Source organism: Chionomys nivalis, chromosome 4 (assembly GCF_950005125.1).
Source record: "Chionomys nivalis chromosome 4, mChiNiv1.1, whole genome shotgun sequence".
NCBI lineage: Eukaryota > Metazoa > Chordata > Mammalia > Rodentia > Cricetidae > Chionomys > Chionomys nivalis.
The window spans coordinates 74628119-74654614 of NC_080089.1; the positions used below are offsets into that span (position 1 = coordinate 74628119).

At 39.0% G+C, this 26496-nt stretch overlaps 1 protein-coding gene across 1 annotated transcript in view; it reads right to left on the reverse strand.

The window, feature by feature from the left end:
- Positions 1–26496, reverse strand: part of Tmod3 (tropomodulin 3) — a 60907-nt gene that overhangs the window by 20323 nt on the left and 14088 nt on the right. Inside the window, exons 2-3 of the mRNA XM_057768701.1 lie at positions 13282–13451; positions 9081–9237 (exon numbers count right to left, since the gene is read on the reverse strand). Of these exons, the coding sequence (XP_057624684.1) occupies positions 9081–9237; positions 13282–13407 (283 nt within the window). The 5' untranslated portion in view covers positions 13408–13451. The remainder of the gene's footprint in view (positions 1–9080; positions 9238–13281; positions 13452–26496) is intronic.

Sequence of the window (26496 nt, forward strand, 5' to 3'; positions counted from 1 at the left end):
AAGCTCCAGCGCTTCAGAATGGCCATTTTATATCGACAGAAGTTCACCGAGATAGAGAGAGCTGTGGTCTGATCAAGGGGCTGAGTGGACTCTTTAGCCATGTGATGTTTTCACAATCATTATTAATGAGAACAACCCTTTATTAATTAACCCAATCAAACGACTAGCACTAGGAAGCATCCTGGCAGGATTTTTCATCTCATACAATATCCCACCAACAAGCTAATCAGAATAGAGGCTTTGTTTGCTTGTTTTATAAATACACATGTACTTGGGAGGCAGAGGCCAGCCTGGTCTATAGAGTGAGCTCCAGGACAGTCAGGGCTGTTACATAGAGAAACCCTGTCTTGAAAAACTAGAAAAGAAAAAGAAAAAAGAATATACATGTCAATACAGCTCAAAATGTGCATCCCAGTCACGGAGGGAGAGTGTGATAAAGGGGCAGCAGCACTGGGCTCTGAAGTGTGGCCTGGGCTCGGGAGTTCCTAGTTGTGGTGGTTTGAATGAGAAAGGCCCCCCAGGCTCACTGTTGAACAACTGGTCGGCAGCGGTAAGAACTGTTTAATAAGGATTAGGAGCTGCGGCCTTGTTGTAGGAGTTGTTTCGCTAGGAGCGATCTTTGGGGTTTCAAAAGTTTGTGCTATATCCAGTTAGCTCTCAGCTACTGCTTTAAGGCATGCCTGCTGCCATCCTCCCTGCCAAGATGATCACAGACTTACCCTCTGAAACCGTTTTTTCCAAGTAAATGCTTTCTTCTATCAGTTGCCTTGGTCGTGTGGGTCTTATCACAGAAACTGAAAAATAACTAAGGTGCTTGTCAACCTCCCAGGGAATGCTGACATTGCTGACTCAGGCCAGACTTAAAGCAGACAGAATGAAAATAATATGAATTCAGTAGTGTTGGGAGCAGACAGATCTGAGTTCAAGACCAGTATGATCTAAAAAAGCGATTTTCAGGAAAGCCAGTAGAGAAACCCTGACTCAAAAAAAAAAAAAAAAAAAAAAAAAAACAAACCAAACCAAACAAGAACTCATTAGCTTCGGTTGGTTTCAAAGGGCTAGGGCAAGGATCTAGATGTCTCCATTTTCCTTTTTTGGTCATTCCCTTCACTGAGTCCTGTCTTTGGGCTTCACAGTCTCTTTTGCAGCACCAGGAATCATGTCCACATAAAATAATGTGAGGTGAGCTAAGGTAAGATGGAGGGAAGGAAGGCATTTCCTCAAATAACAACTTTTATAGCAGACTTCCATGGCCCCACTGAGCAGCACTTGGTCCCATGCTTCAGCTGTGAAGGTGGAGAGTAAGCATCTGCGGGTGGTCCCAAACAGCAGCAGTGTCTGTCTTGTGCTGAGCTAATAAGGTACATGTCCATGTTCTAATTCCTCCACATTCCCTGAGCAAGGTCCCAGGTACACAGTGTGTACCTCCCTCTCTTGAGCTTTTCAAGGACAGTCTATGTTCTGGTTGTCTCTGTATTCTTGCCTAGAACACAGTAGTCAATCCAGCTTGCTAAATAACTACTTAGCAAGCAGCTTTTTAGTCCAAATAGTCTCGTTTTATAAAGCAGAATTGAAACATGCTTGTTCAAAGGTAAAATAACTAGGAACAATTTTATTTTACAAACATGAGTGTTTTGCGTGTACATGTCTATGCACCACATGAATGCCTGGTGCCCACAGAGGCCAGAAGAGGGCATCAGATCCACTGGAACTGGAGTTATAGATGGCTGTAAACGGTCATGTGGGTCCTCTAGAAGAGAGAGGCTAGTACTCTTAATCAGAGTCATTTCTCCAGCCCTGAAATAAAAGTTCCCAAATTCTTAAGCTAGTCCTTCTTCCAATAAGTTGGGAGCTTAAAATTTTAATTATTTCTGGTAGGAGACCTTCCCCCCACAACAAAAATGCCAAGTTATATGGCAGTATGCATAATTGACCTTAGCACAAAACTTTGGGATTCTAGTGATTAGGTAATTTTTTTTTACTATTTATTTTTGTTTTATGTGCATGAATGTTTCTTCACACATTTATATGTGCATGTTTGGTACCCACAGAGGCCAGAAGAGGGTGCTGAACCTCCTGGAACAGAATTTGTAGCTGTGAGTCCCTGTGTGTGTTGTGGGAACCAAACCTGTGTCCTGTGTAAAAACAGCAAGTGCTCTTAACCCCTGACCCAGCTCTAGCCTTTTAGGTAATTTTCCATTATTTGTTCATAATTAAAGGCAAATCCAAATAATTGTGTCCTAAAATTCTCACAGTGATTACTGTTACAATGACAATGGTGTATACAGGGAGGCAGGGAGTATGGCTCAGTGGTACAGCATGTGCTTAACATGCACAGGCTCCAGGCTTGACCTCCAGCACAAAAATGGGTAGGGAGCACATATGGTTTAGCAGGAATGACTTCTACTGCCATTACATTTTTCTGGGCTCAAATGTGCCCGAATTCCCTGCTGTTTATAGCTGTTTCCAAACAGTGAATGCACACTAGACTTCACAACAAGTTTTGAGAAATTCTAGTATCTGAGTTCTTTGGTTTATTAGTTTATTAGTTGGTCTGACATGCTCCTGGGAGCATCTACATTCCAACATACAGCAGGCAAGGCTGAGAACCACTGGATTATGGCATTCACTGACTGAACAAAACCGCATGAGTTATTTGTCATAAGAAAATTAAAAAGTATGTGAGGCTTAATCCCAGCATGGGTGTGGGGGGGGGCTGCAGAGGCGGGCGGATCTCTATGAGTTCAAGGCCAGTCTGGTCTATAAGAGCTAGTTCCAGGACAGGCCCCAAAGCTACAGAGAAACCTTGTCTCGGAAAATCAAAACAAACAAACAAAAAGTATGTGAGATAATACATATATCAAATATCTTGATTTTGCCATTCTATATTGTGTCCATATATGCAAAGTTTTGTTGCATATTACACACATATATATATAATTTCTATTTTTGCCAATTAAAAAAGAAAAGCTGGTGTGGCCTTATGTAGGAGATAGAGGCAGAAGTTCAAGATCATCCTCAGGTCTAATATATACTAAGTTTGAGGGCAGCCTGGACTTAAAAAAATATTTTTAAGACCTTGCCTTAAAAATTAAAAATAGAAAAGAAAATGAGAAAGAAAACTACCCAGACTATCAAATAGTTGTCCCTGTCTTAGAGGAACCGAAGGAATCTAAAGCACTGTAAACATCTCAGATGTTTGTTTTTGTAATCCTCACCCACGTTTCTTAAGAGGTATTATTCATATCTGATTTTCCCTACCCAAAAGTTTTTGTTAATGCTTAAAAGCACAAAGAAAGTCTTAATAGAAAAAACAAGGCAAAACAAAATTTCTGAAGACCTATGAAAATTCTAACACAGATTTTTTTATCTTTATTCTTCGGAACCAAACTCGTTTTATTAATTTTGATATATACAGAGATATGGCTATACACTTTTAAAGGCACTAAAGATAACAACAGTCTTCAGGGGATAATGATTTGTGATGAATTCACATTTCCTTCCAATGTCTTATTTCTAAATAAGTTCAGCTGCTGCAGTCATACTAGGATATTAAAAAGTGGAGTGCACAGACCAAAAGTTATTTTTAAATAACTCCTGACATGGACTGGTAACTGTCCTGGCATTCTCTTCATGACAATAACTCCATATGTAGAAATGTGCTAATAATAAAAATAATTACTTCATCCTGTTCTTTTTTAATGAGAGACAGAAAGGGTGTGTACCCGGAGGGGAGGAGAGACGGGAAGGAACTGGGAGTAGAAAGAGGGAACCTATAATCAGGATATATGAGAGGAGAATCCATTTTCAATGAAAGGAGTTGGGAGGAAAGAGCGGCTGAGGACTTAGCTCAGCAGTGCTGATTTGCCTGACATATGAAGTCAGGGTTGGATTGCTGGTACCAGAAGAAAAAAAAAGGCAAAAAATAGAAAAGAGAGCTCCTACTCAACGACAAAAAAGTAATTACTTCATATTTTCTTCACGAGTACTTTAACGCTAACAAATATTAAGAAATTAACTTTATAAGAAAGTATAAATTGGGATTTACTCTGTAATATAAAATCTGTGGGCTTTTCTAAATTTACTTTTTGACTTCAGTCCTTTTCAAAATCCTAAATGGTCACTTTACAAGAAGTAACAGGCTGATCTGACTCATACGGAAAAATATATAAGCCAGAATAGCCATACAGAAATCTAAATAAGTCAGAACAGCCATGCCACCTTGAAAAGCAACAACATCAGAGAACTTACACGTGATCATTTGAAGACTTAATATGCGCCTACTATAATTAAGTTAGTATTGTGTAGAAGAAAAGATATTTAGATCAATGAAATAGATCTTTAAGTAAACTTTTATACTTGGGCAATTGATTTATCTATAAGGACACAAAGACAATTAATTCAATTGAGAAAGATCAGTAGATAACTAGACAATCACATGCAAAAACCCATGAAGTTGGATACCCCTCCCCCATCACAAGTATTAATTCAAAACAAACCAGAAAGCTGGGTATAATGGCTCATACTTGAAGACTAAGATAGGAGGATTCCAAGGAGTATGGGCTCAGTCTGGGCCACAGCACATATCTTAAAAAGCAAAAAACCAAAAGCAACAAAAACAATCATTTGTACACAATATTCATTGCATCATATCTACAACTAAAATTCAGAAACCCAATCCCAGAGAACAAAATATAATAGAATATGATTCTACTATTAAAAGGAATGGAGGATTGGGAATGTAGATCTGTTGTAGAGTGTACATGCTAAGTGAAAGAAGGCATTCATCAGGTCATATTGTATAATCTACTGATGGGTGGTGTCCAGAACAAACAAATTTACAAGCCAGAAAGTAAGTTAGTGGTTGCCTATGGCTGTGGAGTAGAATGGGAATGTGGTAGAGTGACTGATTACATGAATACAAGGTTTCTTTGGGGCATGATGAAGACTAAAAATTGTTCTAGATTAAAGACTGTGGGGGATTGTTGAACAGTTCTATGAATATGATCAACATTACTGAATTACTTAAATGGGAAGATTTTTATGGCACAGGAATTTTCTTTAACATAATCTTATTAATAAGATTATGGATACTATTTTATTTTTAATTACGTGTGTGTGTGTGAGAGAGAGTGTGTGCTTGTGGCAATGTACATCTGAATGCAAGTGCTCTCTACCTGACTAACTTTAATTTTCTTGTTAAACAAAATCCAGACTGGAATTTTAAAACTGAAATTAATTTTTTACACTGTAGCAAAATATAAACAATGACTATGCCAGGAAAGTTAATCTCTGGAACAAGTATGAAATGATACAGTCCTACCTCCAAATGAAACAAAACAAATAAAATGGGAGTTTAAGTCTTTGATACTTCAGACACCAAAACCTATACATAGAGCTGCTATAAAGACATCTAACTACATCTTTCTGACTTACTCAAGAGTCAAAAGGTCTCCCAAAGAAGTCATATACTCAACACGATGTGGGAAGTCTCTTTTAGAATAATGGAGACTACAACAAGATTTCTGGAAAATGGAGGCGACTGCCACGTGAGTTGAAATTATTTAATAAGACATCCATTTAAGACACGTGAGTTGAAATTATTTAATAAGACATCCATTTAAGACACTTGTAGGAAACAAAAAAGAGTGGAGTGTACGGTATTCTTGGGAAGAAACCCAAGAATATTACATTCTCAGAGTTGGAATAAAAAATGAGAACAATGAAGCATAGAGGCTCTACTTCAAGGACTAACAGGGAGAATAAGAGTGTTCCCCAAGGATGGGAGGGGCCCATCCTTGATGAGTCAGAGTTCAAACAATCCAATGGAAAATATCCATCTGCAACAAGGAGACTACAATCATGGCACGGAAATAATGGACATAGGAAAAAACAGTCCAGATAAGAGTGAAGCATGGCATGAGCAAAACAGAGAAGGATTCACACAACAAAGAAACATGAAAGACAGGAATATTAAAGACTGGGCACAAACTCACAGGACAGCTCCATGCCTTACTTAATTCTGAGACAGACTATTGATGACATGTAGAAGTGTGATGGGAAATACTTAGTCACTTAGCCAAAGTCAGCACTGTGCATGTTCATAACTTTTAGAAAGAGCTAGACAAATAAATACTCTCCTTCATCCTTGTCTATGTCCAGCTACCCATTCTGCAATTTTATCTTTGTGTGTGTGTGTGTGTGTGTGTGTGTGTGTGTGTGTGTGTGGAGAGACAGTCTGATGTAGCCCAGGCTGGCCTCATACCTGATTCTCTTGCTTCTACTTCCCCAGTGTCAGGATTACAGATCACAGCACCACACCCAGTTTATGCAGTGTTGGGGACTGAACCCAGGGTTTCTGACATGACAGGCAAGCTTCTACTAACTAAGCTATATCCTCATCACTATTCTGCAAATGTTTAAAGAGGCAAAAAGCTTTTTTCATACTTTAATGTAATATCTATAAGTAAAAGAAATATACACTTACAATTTTAATTTTTAAACATTCAGAATCATAAAGAAGTTATTTGTATTAATCTGTTAAGATTACTTAATATAATCCTAGTATTCCTAAAGAAGCTTGTTAGAGTTAGATGCAGATATATAAATGCATACTGTAGGTCTACCTACAAAAAAATGTACTTAAAGGGTTGGGGGTGTAGCTCAGTGGCGGAATATTCTTGTTTATCGTGCAGACACTCTTGGGCTTAATTCAGAGGTTCTCAACATGTGGGCTGTGACCCTTTGGGGTCAAATAACCTTTTCACAGGGGTTGCCTAAAACCATCAGAGGCTGGGCGGTGGTGGCACATGCTTTTAATCCCAGCACTTGTGAAGCAGAGGAGGGCAGATCTCTGTAAATTTGAGGCCAGCCTGGTCTACAAGAGCTAATGCCAGGACAGCTAAGCCTGTTACACAGAGAAACTCTGTCTGAGGGGGAGCTGGGAACAGAAAAAAAAGACCATCAGAAAACATATTTACATTATTATTCATAACAGTAGTAATATCACAGTTATGAAGTTGCAACAAAAATAATTTTATGGTTGGGGTCACCATAACATGTATTAAAGGGTCACAGCATTAGGAAAGTTGAGAACCACTGGCTTAATCTCTGGCACTGCAAAAAAAGAACGTACTTAAACAACTCCCAGTGAGATATGGTGGCTCACACCTGTAATCCCAGCACTCTGGGAGGCTGAAGCAGGAGGATTACACGTGGGATAGGTCAGCCTCAGCTAGTTCCAGGCCAGTCTAGACTAGCAAGACACTACCTTAAAAAACAAAATACAAAAAACAAAGAACAAAGCCGGGCAGTGGTGGCACACACCTTTAATCCCAGAACTCAGGAGGCAGAGGAAGGCAAATCTCTGTGAGTTCGAGGCCAGCCTGGTCTACAAGAGCTAGTTTCCAGGACTGGCTCCAAAGCTACAGAGAAATCTTGTCTCGAAAAACCAAAACAACAACAATAAAAAACCCAAAACCAACCAACCAAACAAACCCAAAGAACAAAAAACCCACTACCACAATTCTTCCCTACATGTTGTCTTACAAGGATGCTGTATAATTTTAAGAATAGCTTTCACTGGCCAGAGAGATGGTTCAGTGATGCTTTCCACCAAGTGTAATGATCTGAGTTCAATTACTGGAATCCACAAAGCAGAAAGAAAAAACCCACTCCCTCAGGTTGTTCTCTCACCTCTACATGGACATGCCACCCACCTACACACATATATCCACACATATAGACAGATCATAGATGAGAGAACACAGCAATAAGGAAAAAAACAAATTTGGTGCTGGAGATGGTTCAATGGTTAGAAGCACTTCCTGTTCTTCCAAAGGACCCAAGTCTCAGCACCCATATAGGGTGGCTCACAAATGTAGCTATATAACTCCCTCTCCTGGTCTCACAGGAACCCTTATACATGGGTGCATAAAACATACACAGATACAAGCACATATACATATTTTAAAAAAGAAACCCTCAAATTAAAAAACAAACTGCTTTTACTATATCAAGCAATCTACTTAATGTACATAATTATACCTTATATGCTCATACATTTGGTTCTTGTTTTATGTACTCTAATTTTACTTTAAAAATATTTATTTTTAATTATGTATTTGGGGGGAGTGGTATGTACAAGTGAGTGCAGTTCCCCTCAAAGGCCAGAAGAGGGCGGTGGAGTCTTTGGAGCTAGAGCTACAGGAAGTTCTCAGTTGTACAACATGGGTACTGGGAACTGAATACAGGTCCTCTGGAACAGCAGGAAGCGGTCTTAACCACTGAACCATCTCTCCAGCCTTTAGTAACTTCTATGATATAACCTGCATACAAGCTAAGTCATCTTGCAGAACTTCCTATCTAGTTGGACTTTAAAGTGAAAGTCTACTACCTGTCCTTAGTCCCTACTTCCTGTTTCTTCATGTATACCCCACTTCTAAGTTATTTATGTTAGCCACTACTTCTTGAGCTGTAACTTTAGCTGGTAAACTTTTCACGCTGAAAAGTAAAGTTTAATCTAAGCCACATCTTCATGTATTGGTTGTTCTTGCTAACTGATTAAGGAAGATGAATAATAAGGGCATGAATAAATTATATGCTACAATATGAAAGAGTTAAGACTAGAAAAATTTCCTCAAAGTTACCATAGGAAACATTAACAAACAAAATATGATGTATTAAGGAAGACATCTAAGGAAGGGTATCTTTTAAAAAGCATGAATTATTTTATGGAATTTTACTCTAAAGACTTTGGCAAGTTAGGGAAGAATATTTTTTTGTCATAGCTTACACTGCAATAAATTAGAGGTTTTAAATTTACTTCAACAACTTGTAGTGTGAAGTAATGTTATACAAAGTCTCTTTGTAATAAAACCTCACTAATGAATAATTAAGACTAAAATCTCACTGGATAAACTGATAAAAATGTGTCTAAACCACCCAGCAATTTTTAAGGCTGACAGTATGTATCTTTAAAGGCTGCTGATTATGTACATCTAAAAACAATTTTCTCCCTGGGTATCCATTATAAAAAGAACCCAAAGCTGCTGAATGACAACATATGATCCCAGACTCACCTTTCTTCTCTCCAGTGTAGGGCACATAGTCTTCCCGGTCTTTATGCTCCAATGCTTCCTTCTCTAGATAAGAAAGGAGACGTTCTCTGTCGAAGGGCCCTGTGGCAGACTTTGATGTTTGGTTCTTTTGCCGAAACCCTGCAGGCAGAAGGGCATTCTGCCAAAGAGAATAAGTCAGCCATTACAATCGCAAACCACCAAGAACGTCAACACCCATGTAAGAAAGATCAAGAAACTAGCATGACATAGGTAGGCATCGAACACCTCCTTGCAAGACTTTGGGATAGTTGTGTGAGATGCATCACAAAAATTTTTTATTTAAAGTGGATCTATTGATTTTGGGTGTGGGGGAGTGTATGTGCTATGGCATGTATATAGAGATCAGAGGACAACTTTTGGGAGTTGGTCCCCTCTTTCCACTGGAATCTACATAGATTGTCAGACTCACTGGTAACTGCCTATATTGCTGCCCCATCTGACTGGCCCACAAGCAATTTTTTTTTTCCTTGAGACAGGGTTTTTCTGTAGTCCTGGCTGTTCTGGAACTCGCTCTATAGGCCACACTGACCTTGAACTCACAAGATCTGCCTGCCTCTTCCTCTCAAAATGCATGTGCCACTACTGCCTGGCAAGTCAAATTTTTTTTTAAGTAGGTAGAATTCACTTACATTACTATTAAAAATAGACAAGTACATATTTTCTTCAGATCATATCCCACTGGGAGGAAACACCCATTAGCATGTTGTTTTTTTGAAACAAGCTCTTGATATATCACCATGATTGGCTTGGAATTCACAGTGTGTTTCATGCTGGCCACAAACCTGCCATGATCTTTCTTGCTGCATCCTTCCAAGTACTGGGATTATAGAAAGGGGTCATTTTGCCTAACTTCACCCTTTAATTTTTAAGTATTCATGAATTATTATTTTTACAGGGATGGTTTTTAAATTTATGTTGACATTTATACTTGAGTTAGTATTTTTATTTTTCTCCAAGGACTATTAAGGAAAAAGCTTTCCTAGCTTGGCCTAGTAGCACATGCCTATGTTCTAGCTCTTGGGGAGCTGAAGCAGGACAATAGAAGGGTCAATGTCCAAACAACAGCAAAGATAATTTTCTTAATTCTTAATAAATGACTAGTAAATATGTACATAAACTAATTCTATCACAAAAGAACTGCAAAGTACTATGTGTTATTCCTTCTAATGACTTCCATTTGATCACAGAGCTCTTATCCAGATAAAAAACATACACAGTCCAACATCAAGACTGTTTAGTTGATTAAAATCTAGCACATTTCATTGTGTATGTGTCCATATGTAGACAGGAGCGTTAGTGTATGCTAGTTACAATTACTGTCATTGCTATGCATGCCTAATGGCACCCTGAATCCTCTGCTGCCCACGTAGCACAGCCTTGAGCACATGGGTTGACTAGAAGTAGAAAGGGGAGGAATGGTTGAAGTTGAATTTGTATTAAGGCCAGGAATAACAGAGAGACAAGACAAAGCGAGCATCATCCTGCTTGTCAAAGGTCAGCATCAACCAGGTATGGGGTTGCATGTCTGTACTCTCAGAACTTGGTGGGAGAGACAGGAGGATCAGAAGGTCAAGTCAGGCCATTCTGGGCTATAAGAGATCCTGTCTTGCTTCATACTGCTGAGTATACCTTGCTCTACAATTGAGGCAGCCAGAGAAGGCAACATCTATTACTAATGCTGATATTCAACCTCACAGTTAGTATACATTTTCAAAAGGTGATTTTCCTATGGAGAAGAATAGGAAGTGATTACTTTGTAACTAAAAATAACATGTTTACACTTGGACCATTTCCTGAACTCCACAACAGTTTTCATAAAATCTGTAATATAGTGATACTCATTACTTAGAAAGCTGATCTACAAGGGTGAACCTCAAAGATCTGTTCCTAACCTGAATATTGTGTGTATTTACAATGAAAAAACTGTCTGTGGAACTATAAAGAACAAACATGAGATTTTTACCTTTGGATGTTGAAATCTGAGAAGAACGACAAAGAACCCACTCAGCCTGCAAGTTCCTAAAGATGGCAGTCATCACTTTCCCATCTCCAGTGCCACGACTTGGGTGCAAGCTCACTCTAATGTAACTGGCCTCAGGGCATCAGGTGCCCGGTCACATCCTTCCTTCACAACCCTCAACCCGTCAGCCTAGGTTCAGCTGACACCCCCACTCTTGATACACTGGATTATTTCTTTCCTTGTTCTTGTCATACATTTCCTTCAATCATGACCTCAAATATGTGAAGCATGGAGATCACTTCCCCTGAAGGTTCTGCCCATCCTTTCCAGTCACCATTCCTAAGACTTCAGTATATGCCACCAAGAAACATTTTTCCTTATGTCTCATTCATAAATTACTGTCTGTGGTACCCATCATACTTTTAACACAGTTTTATTATCTGATTCAAGTCTTGTTTTCCCCATTCCTACTAGCCTGCATCCTGGGGGCAAAAATTACATTGGGTTTGTTCACTCTTGCATTTCCTGAGAGTAGCATACTAACCAGGAACTACAGGTTGTCCCCCAAACTGAATAATGGTTTCAGAGCTGGGGAATGAAGCTTAGTATAGAGCACACACCCTAGTGTAGGGAGCGGAGGAAGTCCTAAGTGAGGGAAGTCTTGAGTGAATGTGGGTTGTTGACATAGCCATGGTCATGTCAAGGACCCCATAGTCTTAGACTCAGGGAAAATGGTGAGCCCTTCTTCTTGGGAGTGGGGCTCAGAAGGAAATGGCGAAACCTTCCCTTCTGGGTCACGTGTAGATATAGACAGGATGTGCAAAAATGTCCACCATAGTTTTTTCTCCCTAGATATTCACAGCCTGAAGACTGTTCCCCAAAGGAGATCGCTCCTGAGGCAAGGGGCTGTTAAACATTTTGTAATACACAGGACAGGCCCGCACAAAAGTCATTGGCCCAGCTGAAAACGCCAGGCTATACAGCCTATTACATGCTTTCTAGTTCTTAAACTATTTGATTTAAATTGGTTTCATTGACTAACTGCCAAATATATTGCTGACAGCTCTGTTCTCCTGAGTAATCCCTCAGACTTAGGTATGAGAAGTTTTCCTTGTAACAGTAATTATGGTCAAAGGACTTGCCCTATGGTATGGACACACCACTTAGCAACAAGAACAATTTTATAAAGCACATTTTAGGATGCTTTAGGCCCTAATATCCAGTACCTCTCCTCTCCCATAAAGCTCATATACCTCAATTATTAAAGGGCATATAAAACCACTGCCTTTTAAGAAATAAGGTAGGTAAAGTGTGGCAAATAACCACTACCTTGTGGTTCTTCCTGCTACCCGCTCCTCCTTGAATCACACTTCAAAGGTAAAGGATTCCACATTAGCTTTGTGTAGCATATAAGACAAGTAACAACCACTTGGCAAATACAGACAAGTGTACATCTACAATGTCTCTGACTTAATAACGGTTCAACTCTAAGATGGTATAGAAGTGCACCCACAAAATGATTTCAATTTTCATTTTCAGTATAGCATACAACTTACATGATGTATTCAATACTTTATTAAAAATTAGGCTTTACATTAGATGATTTTGTCCAAATGTAGGCTTATTTAAGTGTTCTGAGCACATTTAAGAAAGGCTAGACAAAGTTATGATGTTAGTTGGCTAGGGATATTAAGTACACTTTAATGTATAATATTTGCAACCTAGGATGGTTGTAGGATGATGTTCTTATCAGGCAGATAAGAACATTGTTAAGAAACATCTGTGTTCAGATCTACACTTTCCAATGCTAAAAAATTTATACCACTTGGTCAACATTTCTCAAGAACCATTATAATTAGGTTTAAACCATTAAGAAAATTTTAGAGGCACAGTATACTAGCACCAGCCTTGTACAGAAACTCTGAAGAGAAACAGATTATTATAGACTAAAGAGCTCATTAGCTATTACTACTTTCAATTGCACAGAGGCGAGTTTGTAGTAGAGAAAAAAAATTGTGTAAATGTTTAATGATAGTTTAGAATGTCTGTGTCATACGACATGGAGGGAGATGTGGAGACCTGAAGAAGAAAAATGCCAGTTCATTTGGACAGAAGGTGGGTGAAGGGTACGGGGCGAGCCACGAGAAAGCACGCTGGCAGTCTGAAAAGCTATTGTATCTCTCTTCTCCGGCTAGCACCAACCTCGGGGTCGAGATCATCCAGGACAGTTTCAAGCTGTTTCAGCTCTGTTTCTGACAGATTGCCAAGGAGCTCATCTTCATCCAGGTCCTTATACTCCCCTAAGTCCTTCCGGAACGGTAGTGCCATGGCTCGCACTGTAGGAAGTCACGTGATTGGTCTACTTCTTATAGCTGTGGAGGGAAGAAACAACCATTTAAATGTAAGTTTTATCTAGTTGCATCTATTGTTGGGGAAAGGGAAATGCCATGTCCATCGTCATACGTTCTTCATCATATCATCACTACTTTTCCCTTCAGATAATTCATGCCTTCACTAGTTTGTTTCTGTAGAAAAATAATCAATGGAAATGGGAAGTATGAAAATCAATAAAATAATTACTTAATAGAACTACAATTTCTGATAACCGAATTTCAGTGGCAATAGGAAATAATTTTTGCCAGAAATAATTTCTATCAGTGATATCAAATTATCCTAACGAATAACATTTGTCTTAACAAACTGTTTAGGAGAGCAGCGGGACACAACATCAACATAAGAAAATAGCAACATGTACCTAACGGGAAGGAGTAGTCTCTTGTTTCTGGGAAATTTTTTATTTTAAATGTGTTTTCAAAAAGATTATTTTAGGAGCTGGAAAGGATGGCTCAGCAGTTAAGAATACTTCCTGTAGTGGGTTTGTGCTCAGTTCCCAGCATCCACATGAGGTGGCTCAAAACTGCCTGTGCTCCAGAGGTCCTGGTACTCTCTTCTGGTCTCCAAGGGTACTGGCACACATGTGATACACATACATAATGCAGATACTCACAGGCACACAGAAAATAAAAACAAAGGAATCTTCTTAAAACATTTTAAAAGGAAAATATTATTTTGTTATTATTAGACTGTTTCTTTAAGACTTTCTTCTCTCTCTCTCTCTCTCTCTCTCTCTCTCTCTCTCTCTCTCTCTCTCTCCCTCCCTCCCTCCCTCCCTCCCTCCCTCCCTCCCTCCTTTCTTTTTTATTTTTTTAAGACAAGGTCTCACAATACAGCCCAGGCTAACCAGGAACTCACTACATAGAACAAGCTAGCCTTGAAATCAAGATGAGTCTTCTGCATTGTCCTCCTGAGTACTTCTTTAATCCCAGCACTCGGGAGGCAGGGGCAGGTGAATCTCTGAGTTCAAGGTCAGCCTGGTCTACAAGAGCTAGTTCCAGGACAGGCTCCAAAGCTACAGAGAAACCCTTTCTCGAAAAAATAAACAAACCAACAAATTCTTTTTTCAAAAATTGATTTTTATTGAACTCTACATTTTTCTCTGTTCCCCTGCTTGCCTCTCCCCTCCCATTCAACCCTTTCCCATGGTCTTCATGCTCCCAATTTACTCAAGAGATCTTGTCTTTTTCTACTTCCCATGTAGATTAGATACATGTACTCCTCTCTTAGGGTCCTCATTGTTGTCTAGGTTCTCTAGGATTGTGATTTGTAGGCTGGTTTTATTTGCTTTATGTTTTAAAACCACTTATGGGGGCTGGAGAGATGGCTCAGCGGTTAAGAGCACTAGCTGCTCTTCCAGAGGTCCTGAGTTCAATTCCCAGCAACAACATGGTGGCTCACAGCCATCTATAATGAGATCTGGTGCCCTCTTCTGACCTGCAGGCACACATGGAAGGAATGTTGTATACATAATAAATCAATAAATAAATTTAAAAACTACTTATGAGTGAGTACATGTGATAATTGTCTTTCTGGGTCTGGGTTACCTCACTCAAAATGATGTTTTATAGATCCATCCATTTGCCTGCAAGTTTCAAGATGTCATTATTTTTTTCTGCTATGTAGTACTCCACTGTATAAATGTACATTTTCCTTATCCATTCTTCAGTCGAGGGGCATTTAGGTTCTTTCCAGATTCTGGCTATGACAAACAACGCTGTTATGAATATAGTTGAGTACATGTCCTTGTGTGCACGATTGAGTATCCTTTGAATATATACTCAAAACTGTTATATAACCTCCTGAAACTGAAAAGCTTCTGTAAAGCAAAGGACCCAGTCAACAAAATAAAACGACAGCCTACAGAATGGGAAAAGATCTTCACCAAACCCACATCAAACAGAGGTCTGATCTCCAAAATATACAAAGAACTCAAGAAATTGGTCACCAAAAGAACAAATAATCTAATAAAAAAAATGGAGTACAGACCTAAACAGAGAACTCTCAACAGAGGAATCTAAAATGGCTGAAAGACACTTAAGAAAATGCTCAACATCCTTAGTCATCAGAGAAAAGCATATCAAAACAACTCTGAGATTCCATCTTATACCTGTAAGAATGGCCAATATCAAAAACACAGATGACAGTTTATACTGGAGAGGATGTGGGGTAAAGGGAACACTCCTCCCTTGCTGGTGGGAGTGCAAACTACTTTGGAAATCAGTATGGCGATTTCTCAGAAAATTAGGAAACAACCTTTCTCAAGACCCAGCAATACCTCTTTTGGGTATATACCTAAAGGATGCTCAATCATGCCACAAGGACATGTGATCAATTATGTTCATAGCAGCATTATTTGTCGTAGCCAAAACTTGGACAACCTAAATACCCCTTGACTGAAGAATGGATAAAGAAAATGTGGTACATTTACACAACGGAGTACTACACAGTGGAAAAAAATAATGACATCTTGAAATCTGCAAGCAAGTGGATGGATCTATAAAATAGACCCAGAAAGACAAATATAATATGTATTCACTCATAAGTGGCTTTTAGACATTAGACAAAGAAAACCAGCCAACAACTCACAATCCCAGAGCACCTAGACAACAAAGAGGACCCTAGGGGAGACATACATGGATCTAATCTACATGAAAAGTAGAAAAAGACAAGATTTCCTGAGTAAATTAGGAGTATGAGCATCATGGGAGAAGGTTGAAGGGGAAGGGGAAAAAAGGGAGGAGAGAGGAGAAAAATATATAGTTCAATAAAATCAATTAAAAAGAAGGTAATCCTGACCAAAAAAAAAATAAAATAAAATGAACACCCACAAACACACTGAGAACTGAGACATTCCCAGTACCTCAGTCACCTTAGATGTATCTCTCCTCCAAAGGAGATAGTTAGTATACTGAATTATCAATGATTTTTTTGCTCCCTAGAATTTACATGTATAAATCCTTAGCAGTTTTTGGTTTTCCTTTATATTACACCTTATATAAATAAGTCCTCTTAGGATTGACTTTCTTTTTTTCATTTACCACTGTTTGGGGTTGATGCTTAGAGTTATACTTATTTCAATCTCATGTCAACAAACTATTCCTTCCTCTGAACATCTAAGCTCCTAGCAGCTTCTCCCTCTATTTCTTTGTTATGATAAATAATCTACTTATTTCCTGGTACAGATGTACAATTCCTCTTTGGCTCAAATCTAGGAATGAAATTGCTGGGGAAAGGGAATGCTTGCTTATTGTAGTAGTTTGAAAAAAAATGGCCACCCAAAGGAGTGGCAGTATTAGGAGGTGTGTCCTTATTGGAGTAGGTGTGATCTTGTTGGAGAAAGTGTGTCACTGTGGAGGTCTCATACATGCTCAAGCCATGTTCAGTGTGACAGACCACTTCCCAATGCCTGCAGGTAATGTAGAATTCTCAGTTCCTTCTCCAGCACCATGTCTGCCTGCACACCACCATGTCCCACCATGATGATAAGGGACCGAACCTCTGAACTGTAAGCCCCGCAATTAAATGTTTTCTTTTATAAGAGTTGCCATGGTCATGGTGTCTCTTCACAATAGAAACCCTAACTAAGACACTTATACTCACTCAACTTTATTAGGTAATATTAAACTATGTTCAAAGTGACTATGCCAATTTACATTTCTAAAAGATTCCATACATGACAATTCATGTTGTTCCTCTTCTTTGTTTATGTTTAGTATGATCAGAACTTTAATTTTTGGCATTCTGGAATATGTGAAATGGTATTTCACTATGGCTTTAATGTACATTTTGTTAAATTATGACAAGGTTATGCATTGTTTTACATGTTCATTTACCAAAGGCATTCCTATTTCTTTGGATAACCTATTGCTCATTTTTACAAAACACATCACCTTTCCTGTGTGTGGTATCTGGGCTTGTTAGTATGGATGCATACCCATTTGTAGGTATGCATGCACATGCATGTCAAGGCCAAAGGTTCATGTGGGGTATGTTTCCATCTTTTTATTTATGGGACAGTCTCAAAACAAAACAAAACCTGGACCCTACTGAAGTTCAATAATCCACCTACACTGGCTGGCCAATGAGCTTCAGGGATACATCTGTCTTTCCATTGCCAAGCAGTGGGTGTAGGAGGATATTTACAGGCACTCGCCCCAATCCCACCTTTTTCTGTGTGTTCTAGGAATCTGAACTCAGATCTTCATGCCGTGATGGGGCAGGCACTTTACCTTCTCAGCCACCTCCCTAGTCTAGTGGCCTAATTTTTTTTTAAAGAAGTCTTTAATTTAGCTAGATATTAATCTTTGTTACCAAGTTAAATTTAATGACTTTCGTTTTCTATATTTTGATCAATTTTCCATCCCCCATCTCATTCCAGTTCTTCTCCACCCATCCAACTCCACACTGGCTTCCTCTCTTTAGAAAACAAATGAGCAAATAAAAAAGCAAACAAACTAGAAAGATGATAATGAAGAGGAAAAAGCAGTAGGGCAATGGTGGCGCACGCTTTTAATCCCAGCACTCAGGAAGCAGAAGCAGGCAAGGCCTTGGTCTACAGAACTAGTTCCAGGACAGCCAGGGCTACACAGAGACACCCCCCGTCTTATGGGGGTGGTGGTGGGAACAAATCAAAACCAAAAACCAAACCAAACCAAACCAAAAAAAACAAAAAAGAGGAAAAAACACAAGAAACACTCTCACACACAAAACCCATAAAAACACAAAATCAGAAACTAATGCATACAAGCAAATGACCAGTAATATTGAAACAAAACAAACAAAAATACCCAAACAAAGCAACCTGAGATAAAACAAAAAAAGAAAAAAACAATAAAAACCCTACAAAAAACCGCCACTGAGTTCATTTTGTGTTGGTCTTCTACTCCTTGGCCCAGAGTCTACCCTCAAGTGTGGTTTGTGTACCCAGTGAAACTCCATTGTAGAAAACTGTTTTTTTCCTTTGCAAGTGGTTGTCAATTTGGAGACAGCTTCTTATTAGGAACGAGAGCTTCTAACCACTTCTCCCTCTTAGCTCTGGCATCCAGGCTGTGGAACCTGAGCATGCTGCCGCAGTCTCTGTGAGTTCATACATGAGTCAGTCCTGTTGTGTCTAGAAGACACTGTTTCCTTGGTGTCATCCACCCCCTCTGGCTCTTACAACTTTTCCGCCTCCTCTTCTGCATAGCTCCCTCAGCCCCGAGGGGAAGGATTTAATGAAGATATTTAGGACTGAGTGTTCCAAAGCCTCTCACCCTCTGCACGTGGACCAGCTGTGGATCTCTATATTAGTTCCCATCTACTGTAAGAAGAACTTTCTCTGATGATGGCTGAGCAAGACACTGACCAATGATGTGCTGGCTAGTTTTATGTCAACTTGGCAAAGGCTAGAGTCATCTGAAAGGAGGGATCCTCAATTGAGAAAAATACCTCCCTAAGATGCAGTTGTAGGACATTTTCTTTATTGGTGATTAATGGAGGAAGGCCCAGCCCACTGTGGATGGTGCCAACCCTGGACTGGTGGGACTAGGTTCTATAAAAAGCAGGCTGAGCAAGCCAGTAAGTGGCCCGCCTCTACAGCCTCCATAAACTCCTGCCTCCATTTTCTTGTCCTGATGTGGGATGTCCTTCTGTATATGTGTTGCTTTACTGGTTGATGAATAAAGTTGCTTTGGCCTAAAGGGCAGAATAAAGTCAGGCAGGAAATCCAAACAGAGATATATAGAGAGAGTCAGGGAGACACCATGTAGCTGTCAAAGGAGAAGGAAGGACATGCTTAGGAACCTTACAGGTAGGCCATGGTCTCATGGCAATACACAGACTGATAGAAATGGGTTAATTTAAGACGTTAAGAGCTAGCTAGAAATACACTAGAATCATTGGCCAAACAGTGTTGTAGTTTCTGTATGATTATTCAGGTCTGAGCAGTTGGAAAACAAATGAGTAGTCTCTGCTTACAAATGGCACCCAACGTTGCAAATGAAACTTTGGGTGATTACCCAGGTAGCCAGTTGTCTCTGTCATTTCTTGCACCTTCTGGAGGTTGCTTGATTGTACGTCCTATTTATTCAAGTAATATTATTTTCCTTCTCAGGTCTTTCATAGGGTTAAAGACTAGATAGTCATAGATACTTTCCTCTTATGACTTAGCTAAGCCATTTCTAATATAAGATTTAGACTCCTTAGGATAGGATTACTATTGAAACATTTAGCATATGTTTCTTGCTTGATGTTCATGTTGGTTGTCATTCTAATTTTTATACTTGATATTTGTATATAGTTTTATATTAGGCTTAGAACTCTCTTAGACAAAGGGGGAAGGTGCTGTGGGAACTCCTTCAGCCAATAGCCTAAGATACTGGCCCACTTTCAGCATGGTCTCATGTACTATAAATGCAGATGTAAAAGCGTGCAGGGTGGAGGGGTGGCTGCTGGATTCAATTCCAGTTCCCTGAGGATGCAGAGACTGTGAATTTACCCCCTAATAAATAAACCTTTGTTATACTCCATTCTGGGCTAGTGTGGAACTCTTCTATACCTCAATATTGTCCTGCTTAAGTTCCTATACTGACTTCCTTTTCCAGCAATGAACACTGATGTAGAAGTATAAGTCAAATAAAATCCTATCCTCTCCAAGTTACTTTTGGTCATGGTGTTTCATCACAGCAATAGTAACCCTAACTAAGATATAGAGGTATAATAGAATGTCAGTTAGAGGTCATCTTATTGCTGTGTTCCTTTAGCAAAACAATAGTATTTGGTTTTCCCTTAGTCCCATGACCTATCTATCTCAGATTCTTAGCCACCAAAGCTGTGTCAGTCTCAGTTCCATCTACCCCATGGAGTGCCCTTAGATCCAATCAGATAGTGGATGGTCACCAGTGTACCAATTAGGAAGGCTATTCCTATCATCACAGGGTCTGTAGCTGTGTTAACACTTCCTACTTTTTAATGTATCACAGGGAAACATGTGTCTATGGCTTTTACTTCAGCTTATTTATTTTTCCTTTTCAAAACAATGGAGAAGCCATTTCCTTGAGATTCAGATGGCAGAACTTTTGCCAAGAAAGAACTTCCAGTTAATAGAGTCAATTTTTCTAGAAATTTCAGTTCTATTACAGCAAAGTGTTAACAACTTGTGTTCATGCTACTTAACCTTGCTCAAAACTCACAGGGGAACTGTGTCTCTTATCCTGTGTTCCCACTCTTAGATTATGCACTGTGATAGCCCATTTTCCCCAACTCTCCTTTACTGAGGAGCACTGTATGCTGTGCTGTGCTGTATGGATACTGTACGCTGTCCCAGGACAGCGGGGTCAGAACTGCTCTGAAGCTGCTTCCCTTTGCTGCTGTTCTGAGGATGACAATGCTATCTCTTGCTTGTCCTCTGAGGACACTTTATTGGAAAAGAGAACAAATTCCAAATGATGATGAGGAAAAACCAATATGCTGGACATGTGCAGCAACATGCTTAAAGGACATTGTATTTAGTGCAATAAGCAAAACACAGAAAGTCAAATACTGTTTGCACAGGCTAGAAAGGTTATACTCAGGAGGATGTAACAGGTACTAAGACACAACTAAATAAGAATAAGTTCTTGTGCTCTACAACACTAATTTTGAATTTGGCCTTTTGCCTGTTTTTATAAATGTAAACTGGAACAGTTACATTATCCATGGATTTATCATCTATCCCTGTTCATGTGCCGCAGTGGGAGAGTGGAATAATTATAATGGCTTACAGAGGCTAAAACATTTACTATTGGCCCTTCACAGAAAAAAAAAAGTTGCCAACTCTTTGAGAGAAGTGCAAATACCTCAGTACAAAATACAGTTTACAAACTGGTTATAGCTAATTTTCCAGTATTAATTCCAGCTGTTCCCTATCACAATACCCATGGCTCTAAACAGGACAGAAACTCGAGATCCCCTACATCCTTGCTTATGTTCCCCTTCTCCATATGAGATACATCCTTTAACCACATCTGTTCCCTCAACTGAAGCCCTATACATCCTTCAAGGCCTCACTGAACATAACAACACCCCTAGAAATTTTCTGAGGCTCCATTCTCATACAACCACAATCTAATTTATTTGTACCTGTATACCCACACTCTTGCTTCTGTAAATAAACTGTTCGGTTACTGTGTCCCCTGTGACCAGATCCCATCAATAAACAGTTCTGTTGTGTGTGGGGTTGTTTTCTTTTGTTTACAATAGGCAATCATCATATAGCCCAAGTTGGCCTTGAACTCAAATGATCCTCCTGTTTAGCCTCTAATGTTGTCATCAATAACACCTCAGGTTTAGTAAAAATCATCAATGAACACTAAGATACATTTTTTTCTCTTTAAAGAGAGTTTATACATTATGTAAGTCTGGGTTGAGATGATGGCTCAGTGAGTAAAGACAATTGCCACTGAGCCTGATGACCTGAGTTTGATCCCCAGGACCCACTGGAGAAAGGTGATAATTGATTTCAGCAAGCTGTTCTTTGACCTCTACCATAGCACACGTATCTCTTCCACAAACAAACAACAATTTAAATTATTTAAGTGTGAAAAACATTACTGTCCCTAAACAGTCTCTACTATTTTCTCCGAGTTTCTATTTTTGTAGAGGAAGGTCTGAACACAGATTATGCTACAAACCAACTGTGGAGTTACACGATTCAGATATACAAGCATTAATCCCCATTTCATCATCATTTCTACAGCGTAGGTGTAGAATTTCCAGATTCTTCTATCTGTTCTCTCTGCACACATATGATCATGCTGTTCTCTGGTTAAACCTCTATGCAGATTTGTATTTCTCCAACAGGTTTGGACAAACTACAGACAGTGACCTTCCTTCTTTCCTAATTTCATGCACTGACCACTTCTGAATTTTATCTCTAATCTAGACCTCTCTTCTGAACTCCATACCTAAAAAATAACTACCTATGTAAAATCTCTACCTGAGTGACTAATAGCAATTCTAAATAGAAATATATAAGAACCTGCTAGCTGGTGGTGGCACATGCCTTTAATCCCAGCACTAAGAATGCAGAGGTGGGTGGAGATCTGTGAGTTTGAGGCCAGTCTAATCTACAGAGCGAGTTCCAGGACAGCCAGAGCTGTTATACAGAGAAACTCTGTCTCAAAAAACAAACAAACAAATAAACCCAAACCAACCAAACAACCAAACAAAAAACAACAAAATAAATAAATAAATATACAAGAACCCATACATCTAATCCCTACTATATACAGTCTTGCCATCGATAAATAGCAGCTTCATTCTCTTAGTTGTTTTGGCAAAAAATCTTGATATTAACTTTGAATTTTCTCACATTCCACATCTGAACCCAACAGTCATCTTACACTATGTGCAAGATGGTCTCAGATACTATCTCATGTCTGCACTATGGCAGTAGCTTCCTAAGGAGCCAGGTCCTACTCTAATGCCTTAGTCTGTCTTCTATAAAATATCAGCTATTTTCTTTTTTAAATGGAAGGGTTTTCCTCTTTTGTTTGTGCATGTGTGCATACATTCTCTCTCTCTCTCTCTCTCTCTCTCTCTCTCTCTCTCTCTCTCTCTCTCTCTCTCTCTCTCTGTCTCTCTCTCTCTCTGTGTGTGTGTGTGTGTGTATGGGGGCACATGTATGGTGCTCAGAGGACAATCTCAGCTATTAGTCATTGTTTGAGTCATGGTCTCTCTTTTGATGCCATGGATGAAACCAGCTGGTTCATGAGCTTCGGGTCTCCCATCTTAGTGAAATAGAGCTGAGATTACAGATATGTGCTACCACGCCTGATTTTACATGAGTTCTGAAGATTCTAACTCAGACTTAATCCACTAAGCCATCTTCTCAGTCCAACTGAAGACTTTTTAATTGTAAACTAATGAATTATAATGGTTTATATTTGTGGGGCATAAAGCCTTTACTGAGATAACCGCAGAATCACACACAGTGGAAATAAATAATAGAGGGATTTCTTTCACAACTGTCCATTTTGCTTAGTAACATTTTGCAAAACCACAGAATCACAAGGAAGACATTGGCCTTGACACATTCAATTAATCTTACTCTGTTTCCCCAGTTTTACATGCAGTCCTCTGTATGTGTTTGTTATAGTCTAGTTTTTCACCAGCACAAACCCATGCATTTCCCAGCACTGTCAAGATGCAGTTTCCACACACAGGATTCTTCACGCTGCCCTTTTACAGTCACACCCACCAACCTCTCCTACACCCAGCACTGGTGATCTGATCAGTTTCTAAAATTTTGGTTGTGGTGGCTCTTGCTTGTAATCCCAGCATTCCAGAAGCAGAAATTAGATGATTTCTACACACTTAGGGCCAGCTTAGTCTACATAGTTCTAGAGTATCCAGGGTTACATATTGTTTCAAAACAATAAAAATAATAAAAAGAAGTTGGATCATAAATATCTTTGAAACTAGCTTTTATCATCAAATATAAATCCCCAGGAATTCATCCAAGTTACTTCATTAGTACTTTGTTCTCCACTATAGTTCATAGTAATATTGTATATGTACCATTAATATTCAGCTGTTGATAGTCATCTGGAATGACTGCTTTCTTTATTTATTTATTTATTTATTTATTTATTTATTTTGTGTGTGTGTGTGTGTGTGTGAGTTCTGGAAATCAAACATGAGGCCTTGTGCATGCTATCCAAGTACCCTATCACAAAACCATACCTCTAACACCCAATCCCACATCTTGACTATATAAATAAAGTAACTTTGAAGATTCATGTACATGTTTTTGTATGAACATAACTAACAGCATTAATTTATACTGCTTATGATATCTAACCATATTAAATTTCATAAAAAGAAAAGCCAAATGATCTTACAGTGGTTTACAGGACTCAAAAGATTACCCCAAGCCCTCACTCACCCCCAACAATTCACCTCTTAACTCAAAAAGCTCCAGCAATTCTGATCTTATTGCCCTTCCTCCAGCAAACCAGGTGCACTTCTTCCCCAATGTCTTTGTACCTAACTGCTCCTTTACCTTTAATACTCTACTCAGGCAGCTAAATGACTTGTTCTCTTTCTTAGGTCTTTGTTTAAATGTCAGCTGATTGTTGAAAATTGTTCTTGATTACTTCTTACAAAACAGCAACCCTCACAGGTCCCTTACTGTTTTTTTTTTCTGTATTTCAGGCATTGCATAACTTAATTACATATTTACATTGTGTACTATATAATATATATTTACATTGTATAGTATATTTGCTGCTTCATTGGCTATTCTATCACTGAACTCTAACTATGGTCGGGCAAAGACTTTGTTATCCTTAACACCTAGAATAAAGCAAGACACACAGTAAGAACTAAAATGCAGCAAATATAATTAACTCCAAAGTTGTAACTAATACTCCCAAAGTCACTTAATACACAGTTATCAAGATTATTAAAATATTAACCTTTTAACTTTACATGACAGTAATTTTTGGGTATATTTCCTTCATTATTTTATTTTTGACACTATGTATCCCAAGCTGGCTTAGAACTTGCTATGTAGTTCAGTCTAGTCTTGAACTCACAGAGATCTGCCTGCCTCTGCCTCACAAGGGCTGAGATTAAATAAAAATGAACACACCCAATCTGTAGGGACTTCTGTTTGTTTGAGCAGGTATTACTATGTATACCCTGGCTGGCCTGGAACTTCCCACATCATTTTAAAATAGGAAGGCATTTAAAAAGTAAAAAGGGAGCCTGCAAGATGGGTGAGCTGGTAAAGGCATATGCCCCCAAACCTGACCATTGAGTTTGATTCCCTGAACGCACATGGTAGAAGAAAATCAGCTGAAAGTTGTCTTCTGACCTCACATGCATGTGTGTACCTTCCCCAACATATATACAAACTAAAACAAACAAAATCTTAGAAAAAAATTAAAAACATAGCCCAGTACATTTTCCCACTGTTCCCGTCCAGTTGAGTTGTTAAAATTGAAGTCTGTAGATCGCAGAAGCATAAGGAAAGTCTGAAGTTACTAGTTAGCCCAGCAAACTTGTTTAGGCCAGAACACAGAGATTTAATTAGACGCGGGTTACAGAGGTCAACCTTATAGCAGAAAGCTGCCAGATTATTACAGTGACTATTATAAGAAAGCATTTTAACAGGTTACTCACACCACTTCAAAAGCAGCTTCAATTTGAACCTGAGAGACTCTGGGGCTCCCATGTGAGTAACATACTTCCTATCCTGGCTCACTGATGCAAACCAGCTCCCACCTTCCAGTGACCCCTCCCATTTTCTTGGTGGAGTAATGACAACAGATGAGAAACAAGGTGAGACAGGAAGCCACCCTGAGAACCAAAGATGAAGCCAAAACAGGCACACCCTTAGCATGCTCAGTATCAGCGCCCAATGTTCATACTTTTCTTACCCCTGGTTAACTTTATAAGCCTCTACCAGTTACCCTATGAATAAAACAAAACAATGCTCAGCCATCAATAAAACGGTGAACCTATTCCAAACGCATAGTGGAGTAATCTACGGGTTTATCAATCTAAGGGTTTATTTGTGTGTATTCCCATTTCTCTCAAAGGAAGTACAGCTATGATTAACTCATTCTTTTGGAAGAATGTTCTTAATCTACCAAGTTAATAGGCATCGAACTACTTACAAAAAATTCTAAAACTAGGCTAGATCTATAAGAAATCACACAGAGAGTAAGCTGACTTTCATATAGTGAACAGAAGTAGTATGTTAGCTCAGCTCTATTCCTTCTGAGTTTCTTGGACTTAAAATTTTTTTTTCTTTATTTTGGGATGGAGCCTGAATTGTTAAATCCTCTCATTTTTTTAACTTCACTTATTTATTAAAGGCCTACCCCGTTTCGTGTGTTATGGGAGGAGAACTGGACTAGCAGGTCACGGACAGGAAAGGGCTGTGGGAATGAGAGGAAAGGTCTTGTAGAAATTACACAGAACAGAGTCTTCTCTCTCCCCACGTCAGAAATGTTTCTCAAACTAGACTTTAAAAGGTCACAAGGCTCCGAGATA